We start from the raw sequence: 8,434 nt of genomic DNA, 5'->3' as shown, positions 1-8,434 counted from the left end.
CCATAGTCTGGGAATCTAAACAAGTATTCCTGTAGCAGCAAATGTAACTCCAAGCAGCTTTGTTGCTTCTCTAGTATCAAGGTCCAGGATATCAAGCAGCTGTTGCAGAACATCGTTCTGGGTAAGGTGAATAGCTAGAAACCTTGGCTCACGTCGGTACCAACAACTTAAATAGAAAGAGAGAGGAGTTCCTAAAACCAGATTTTAAGGAATTAGGAAGGAAATTAACAAGCAGAATCTCAACAGTACAAATCTTAGGACCACTCAGTGTCATGTTCTAGTGAGCATAGGACTAAAAGATCGATTGAACAAATGGCTGGAGGATTGGTGTGGCAGGATAAGCATCAGATTTCTGAAGCAGTAGGAAAGGTTTGGAGCAGATGGGATTCCTACTAGCTCTCCAGGTTGCTCTTTTAAAGGAGTGGGGCCAATATCAAGTTGCTTTTGCTGATGGACAAGGTTTAAACTAGCTTGTCTGGGGATGGAAACCTGAGTAGCAGCTCAACTTGGAAGGATTAAAGCTCTTAACAGGATCTAGAAAAGTGGCAAGTGAATTTAGAAGGCATGCAAAAGCATTAATAGAGCATGGAACAATCTCAAAAATCAACTGAATATTCAAGGAAGCTCAAGATTTATTGTGGACTTGCAAACCAGAAAGTGAGATGCCATTGCACTGATAAAGGTTCCCATCAGCAAATATGGAAGGGAGGATTTCAAAAAGGAAGAGCAAAATGTGGAATTTGCTTGGATGGAGCTAAGCATGAGAAAGGGGTACCAAATATTAGTAGGAATTGTCTCTAGGCGAAAGGCATGGCAGTGTGGGCATGGTATTAACCAGAGAATTAGAGAAGCATATAACATGGGTAATAAACTTGGGTGATGTCTGCCCTCAGACTGGGTGAGCTTCAAGAACACCAATGCTGTGGATGATGAGTTTTTTAAAAAAGAATATATTAGGGATTATTTTCTAAAGCAGCATATTGAGAAACTAACTAGAGAACATGTTACTTTTGACCTAGTACCTTGACTGATTAATGATCTAATTGTAAAGCAACTTTTACGAATGAATGACCATTATATGACAGAATTTTACATTACATTTGAAAGTGAGGTGCTTCAATTTGAAGCCAGGGTTTTAAATTTGAACAAAGTTAGTTATGAAGGTATAAGGGGTAAATTGGCTTAGATGATTGGGGAAATACATTAAAAAGTAAATGGTATGTAAGAAAAGGAGTCTTTAAAGATTTACAACAATTATACTTTCCTTTATAGAACAAATTCCTCAAAAAGTCAGCCAATTCCTCAAAAAGCATAAATAGTAAAATCAAGAGTTTTAGAACACACCAAAAGAGCACCATGAAGTGAAAGCAAAAAGAAAAAGTGAGGGATGTCCCGACTTTAACAGGGAGACAATGGTCTACTCCATCAGTCATTGAATCGATATGCCTGGGGCTCGGGGTGCAAAGAGAAATAAGGAGTTAGACTGATGGATTAGTGGGAATGTAGGGAAGTCCAAAGATGATGGGGGTGACTTGCCTCTTAAACCAGATAGACTTTTCTATTAAACTATATTTTATTTCCACTTAATCATAGTAGTTACGTATAACAACCTTTATATCCTTTAATTAAATTATAACTCCTATCAAATAATGTTAAGTTGTCTAGCTGCAACACCTGTAGGAATGGAGCTCTAGATTTCTAATACACCTTGTGAAATGTTTCCAGGATTAGCTATAATTTAAGCTAACACCACTTTTCTCTGGACCTCTATCATCATGAGAAACTAAAATGGGCCCCACATGCACTCTAGAAGCAGTAGTTACAAATCTCAGGTGTGTATAATATTCCTTACAATTCAGCATTTCTGCCACTCCTACAAAAAGACTCCTGTCCTTTACAACATGCAGGTTACTGGAATAATCCATTCATCACACCTCTCAGCTTGCCACGAGCATTCGCTTTTCATTGGAAGCAACAGGCTACAGACTAAGTGTAAATTAAATTGGCTTATTTCTACATGAAAAAGTAATTCAGTGGCTCATGGCAAGAGTTGCCAATTTTCTATCACTTGTGTCAAAGTAACAGAAATGTGACTTGCACTGTGTAATTAACTTATGTAGCCAAGTGAAACACTTGTAAACTCACTGACAAAGTTTGCTTTTCTTCAGTTGTCTTGAGGGTTATGGTCAAACATCCAGCTATTGCCTTAAACTAGGAACTTCCTCTTGATGCAGGAGCTATACCAAACTTTGCTTTAAGTAGTGAAATAAATATCAGATAACTTAAATGTAAAACTTTACTGGAAAATGGATGAGGTGCTCAAAATATTACAATGGCATCAAAATCAAGATTAAGTTTAAAAAAGATTTTAGGTGAATACTCGGAACACTTAGCATGTTGAATTAATGTTAAGCAATGGACAAAAAGAATACTGCATTACATTAACAAAATCGGAAATGGCTGCAAAAACTCAGATCTGGCAGCATCTGTGGAGAAAAAGCAGAGTTAAAGTCGAGTCCAGTGACCCTTCATCAGAACTCGTTCTGGCTAGGAAAAGGTGATGTATATGCTGAAGACAGGGGATGGCAGTTTGGTGGGTAAAGGAGTGAGGGGATAGGTGAAGACAGAACCCAGAGAGAGAGCACACATAGGCAAACAAAGTGATGGATAATGGAATGCCAGGGAAGAAAAGCTGGTAATGGGGACCACAATTGGTGAAAATGGGTTGAATGCTCTGAAAACAGCTCATATGATGACAAGTCCTTGAATGTGGGGGTGGTTAAAGGACATTGACTTGTGCCCAAAAATTAATGAACTCTATATTGAGCCCTGAAGGCTGCAGAGTTCCCAAGAAAATGAGATGCTGTTCTTCCAGCTTGTGCTTAACCTTCACTGGAGTACTGCAGTAGACAAACATTGGCTAGGATACACGGTGGTGTGTTAAAGTGGCAGATAACTGGGAACTAGGGATCAGTTTTGCAGACAGAACATAGGTTGTTCAGCCTGTGTTTCATTTCCCTAATGTAGAAGAGACTGCTTTTTCAGATTTCCAAAGTTCTTGGTTTTTATTTAGTTCTGCATTTCATTATGCAAGCCAAAGAACACCAAACCTTTTGAACATTTGTTATATTTAAAGCAGACCAAAGAAATATGAAAACTATTTTGAATGGCTAATTGGAGAAACAGGAGGTTGGTAGCGAATTTTTCAAATCAAAATTTGGCTGTTGAACAAAGGCGGGAACATTGTATCGATGATGAGGTAATCCAACAGATTTTACAAAAAATGTGCGACATATCAGACAAAGTGTATTGAGAAGTGTTCTCAAACAGATCCTGAGCAAGATCCATCCTAAGGTTATATAGGATACACAGCACAGCATGCAGGCCATTCGACCCAATAGTTCGTGCTGGCGCTTATGCTCTACTTGAGCTTCATCTAAATCTACAAATCATTACCATCTAATTCCTTTTTCCTCAAAAGCTGGTCTACCTTCCACTCTAATGTGTATTTACACCACCATTCTACAGTTTCGATTTCCATTCTTCCCGCATTGCAGACACAGAATTTTCTTTCCGATTTTTCAATGGGTAATGAATAATGACAGCCTCATGTTGGACTACTTCCCCAAACAGGAAACATTTTTTCTGTATCTACTCTATTGGAACTGTACATAATTTTAAGAAACTCTAGGTCATCTCTCAGCTTATAAATACATACCTAACCATATATGCCCACACATTGCTTGTATTATCAATATGAAATCTTCTTCAGATTCTTTCCAGAGTTTCTCTCCATCATTTTTAATGTATGTTAACCAGAACTGCAGAGTATTCCAAGTACAGTCTGACAAGATTCAACAAGTTTAATGCTACTTGTTTTTCAATTCTAAACTGAAATAAAACTTAGCATTTGATTTACTTACTTTTCCAAATGGCCCAGCCATTTCATAGTGTAACTATTAGTAAAGGATGTATTTGCACTGAGGTTCCTTTGTTCTTCTACCCCAGCTTAACTCACTCCATTTCAAGTAATCAGCAAAACCTACTGAATTTCACTGGTGTTTGGCTTTTATTTCGGATTTCTGGTTTCTGCAATACTTGGCGTTTGTAGTGACATCCCCATTCTTACCAAATTACATTCTCACAATTATCAGTGTTGAACTTCATTTGTAACTATAACTTTCATTCTGCAGGTTGACGGAAGCCCTTAGTATTGGCTATCTCCTGCAATTTGGCATCATCTAATCATTTAAAAGTTGCATTTTTGATTCCAAAATGAACTGTGAATTGAAGTGAACTTGTTTCATATCTCTGACCAATTTGTTACATGGGGCAAGATTGGCTAACACTGATTTACAGCAGAACCTCCAAGTTAAACCAAGGAAATTCAACTAAATTTCTTAGGGTAAAATAATTGAAAGGAGAACTTAGGATATCAGAAAAGGCTCTTTATAAAATATTTGATATGGCCTTCTGGCTGGGGAAGTTCATTCAGGAGAGATGGCAAGGAAGGTTGCTTTTTTTTTCTGAACATTAGTCTGAATGACTAATTTGGTGCAATCTACATTAATTGTAGCACCAATGACCATTACTTTGGCTCCAAAAAGCCCAACATAATATTAGCACTTACACAAAAGTCTACAGTCCTACTTATACCCCAGGAGCAATAACTGATGGCAATAATTAAAATAATAATAATCGGTAAGCACAACACACACAGAAATAAAATGATTAGAAGCAAAAGAGAACTCACTTGCCAGATACAACTGGAGTATGCTATTTGTACTATGTATGGGTCATATAGACGATTTAACAGTAATCTTAAAAAGGAATTGGATGAACATCTCCAAAACGAATATTTGAATTTTGCCATCGCACAAAAATTGCGCAGAGGTCAACAGTATACTAGTTTCTCACTCTTTAGTGCCTGAAAATATTAAATTCATCTGCTTAAAAAATGGTTTAGACCATATATTTGTTTAATACATTAACATTAACTAGACAAGATGTAGAAAATGCTTTCAAAATAAAATGCTTCACAAAAATGAACTAAAATTGTAAAAGTGAATACAAGATTTGAATATAGTTGATTTAATTACTCTGACATCTGAAATTATGAAATATCTGACATATCAATGAAATAAAGCTTCAAACTTTTTTTTAATTTCAACATAATGAGAGCGCGCTACGTATAAAAATCCGGACGCATGAAATAACTTCTGTTCAGTAAATTATGAGGCCTAAATGAAATTACATGTCGAAGTAACTAGCTCTGGAGGGATAACTACCCAGCCTGTCAATCTTGTAAGCTGAAAGATAACCAAAGCCAGCGTGTTTTGATGAAAAAAGTGAAAGAACAGCCTTTTCATCCTATACTAATTTTGCCAATTTTAATTCCACCTTGACAACTTTGAAACTACAAAACTAATTACTCTCACAAATCTTGTGCCATACATTTTTAAAAAGGATCCATGTACACCTTAAAATTTAAACAGATTTTATACAAACAATTAAAATGTATTAAATAATTCTATGTATAAAAATAAAGAAAAACAATAAAAGGCACATGCAAATTACTGCTTTAGCACATTTGAACTTGTTTTGGCACCAGGTCAAACTTAATGCTCAAGTGCTAAAATGAAGCGCATTTTAAATTGAATATGGCATTATAACTCTTTTACATTAGTAATACAATGTTCCTACGTATATTTCCAAAGCATTTTAACATTCAATAAGTTAGAACACCTAAGTTGTAATGAAGTATTAAGAATACCCATCCATGGACAGTAAATTCATTGCAACATTGATTCATACAGTTGTCTGTACACTTCATGCAAATAGACACAGGAACCTTTGAAATTATTGCTTTCAATTTACTTGGTTTCAACGACTTGTCAACCAGTAGTTTATCATTAACACCCTTACATATTCTTGCATTATAACCTTTGAATGCCTAAACATACTGCTAGCTAATTATTTGGGATTTAATGAAAATGTTGTACATGATATTAAATAATATTTTGACAGAAATTATAGTAAAATGTAGTTTCAAAAGCTATTTCAACAAAGCTGAAATAAATTAAAACAAGAAATTGTATATCACAAGTACTTTCTCTATTAAAGTTTGAACAGTTTCTGACAGAAAACCTTGAGCATGGGGGAATAAAGAAAGAAAATCAAACTTGCAGAGTGAAGAGGGGAAGTAACAGGCTAGCTGTTCTGAAACTATAAACATGATGGAAAGAAACGAACCAAAACTATTGTGGGAAATGAAAAGCATGCTCACTTGAATGAATGCCCGCTCAATTTAATGTTATTGCATAAAATTAAGTGAATTTACATTCAGGTGTATTTACACAACTGGGGGTTGGAGTAGAAATAAAACCAAACTGAAGTGATGCACGAATATAAGAGCTGTTCCATTTTTTTTTAAAACCAAGACTGATTCTTAAATTTTGTATGAGATGTAGAGGCAGAAGAACAGAGAAATAAACAAGGTGTGATCAAAAGATTAATTAGTGCATGGAACGCTGGAATTAGAATTGAAAACAAGAAATGCTGGAAATATTCAGCAGGTCAAGCAGCATCTGTATTTAATATTTCAGATCAACCACCTTACATCAGAACGGAGGAAAGTTCATTGACTGGAAACATTAATTTGGTTTCTCTATAGCTCATAAATGTAGCATCAGAGTGTACAGTACAACTTTTCATTGCTCTTCTATTGTGGATGTAACATTGGAGATAATAGTTACATATTCTTTGATCTGAAGAGAATAGTCAGATAGGACATTATCACTATGCAGTAATGAATAATCTGAAATGTATTATGAGATATACGATCACTGCTGATTTTCAGTAATGTCACAGTTTGGAGAAGCGCTCTTCAGATAGTCATTTGCAGGAAGTGTAAGACAACCCATTATCCACTCCACTTCCATTTAAGTTGGTTATCTTGATAAACTGAAAAAAAAATGACTATAAAAATATAATTTATCATAATAATGGAGTTCAGTTTTCAGCTCACTTTTGTGAAATGTTGCAAATTGAATTTCTACCATGCAATAACATCACTTATTCTGCTGTGCAGAAAAAGTGCATCGTGCACCACTTCATGTTAAACTCAAGTTATTTAAAGTTAGCTTTCTCAGTACACATTGCAAATTGTATCACAAAGCCACAGTACATACCTTCAGAATTAAAAACATTTTTTCATTATCTGTTTTTTTTTACACCAGGAAGTGGTTATACATACAGTGTGAGTATATGTTATTAAACAAGAAAAACAATGGCCTCTGACTCTGCTCAAAGCCCACTGAAGTATTCAAACTTAATACACTTGAGTCAAAAAGACAGAGGAGGAATGTTTACAGGCAAATTGAAGCACAGCTCATGTTCAGGAAGGCCAAAAATTACACAGCAAGGACAAACCTCATTATGCATTCAACTCTGTGCCTTGTGTTTCACTTCTGGTCTTTTTTTCATAATGCAAAGCTCAGACTTGATTAAGTAAACTGAAGGGAGAGCCATATGTGACCAGCACTGTCCACCCAAGTCTCCTTCTGGTGGGTTTCTCATGTTTAGGGAATCTAGGCCATGGAAAGTAATGTCTTGACTGAAGGCCAAAGTGCATCATAAGCACAAATGAACATGTCAAATCTTCCCTTGTAGCTGCTTTAGACGTACTAATTTTGGAGAACAATATCATTATCTTCAAAAGAAAGATTACTAGGTTTACCTGTGCAAAACCTGTTTTGTCCTAAACAAGGCTAATTTTAATTTACTTTGTCCTGGAATATATACAAGTTGTTAGTTGCAGCAACAGCTATGATGTTCTCTTTAGGATGCCAAGCTGTGTGCAGAATCTTCTTGTTGAAGTCCAGACTATCGACACTAATTTCATCTTTTCTCCTTTTACCACCTGTACAAACCTTGCGTGGCTTCAAGATGGCACGTGGCTTACTGCTTTCCCTGGATGCTTCAAGTGTGATGTCCCGTTTGGTATTTCTATCAAACATCCGGAAGAAATTGTTGTATGAACCAGTCATGATGGCACTGTTTACAAATAAGAATGTAAATAAGTTCAACATAAATATTCAAAATACAGCATTCAAAAAGAGTGAGATTATTGATGTCATTATGGAAGGAAATGCCATTATTAACATCTCTACATAATTTTACTGCCAAGTTATGCAGTAAACAGGATTAGTGAACAAAGCCAAAATTTTACTAGAATTGCAATAAGCAACAGTTTGGATACCATTACATTGCATAAGAAGAATTTGCCCATGTTCCTTATGCATTTCTTGATTATAGACTGGAATTCAGTTTCCTACTAATGGGAAGTTCAGTCTTCTGATTTTGCTAAGAGAACACAACCTCTCTATAAATGAATTACAGAGCAGTCTGACTTTCAGTGGTATGGCTAAGTTCA

At 35.7% G+C, this 8,434-nt stretch overlaps 1 protein-coding gene across 2 annotated transcripts in view; it reads right to left on the bottom strand.

Annotated features, from left to right (window-relative positions):
* Positions 1-5,376: 5,376 nt before the first annotated feature.
* Positions 5,377-8,434, bottom strand: part of ppp2r2d (protein phosphatase 2, regulatory subunit B, delta) — a 60,232-nt gene continuing 57,174 nt past the window's right edge. For both annotated transcript variants that reach the window (XM_072557639.1, XM_072557640.1), the window contains one exon: positions 5,377-8,055. In XM_072557639.1, coding sequence (XP_072413740.1) covers positions 7,776-8,055 — 280 coding nt within the window. In that variant the 3' untranslated portion in view covers positions 5,377-7,775. The remainder of the gene's footprint in view (positions 8,056-8,434) is intronic.

The sequence above is a fragment of the Chiloscyllium punctatum genome, chromosome 38 (genome assembly GCF_047496795.1).
Source record: "Chiloscyllium punctatum isolate Juve2018m chromosome 38, sChiPun1.3, whole genome shotgun sequence".
In the NCBI taxonomy this organism is placed as follows: Eukaryota; Metazoa; Chordata; class Chondrichthyes; order Orectolobiformes; family Hemiscylliidae; genus Chiloscyllium; species Chiloscyllium punctatum.
Note: the sequence above shows the minus strand (reverse complement) of the source record. Positions and strands in the feature narration are given on the sequence as shown.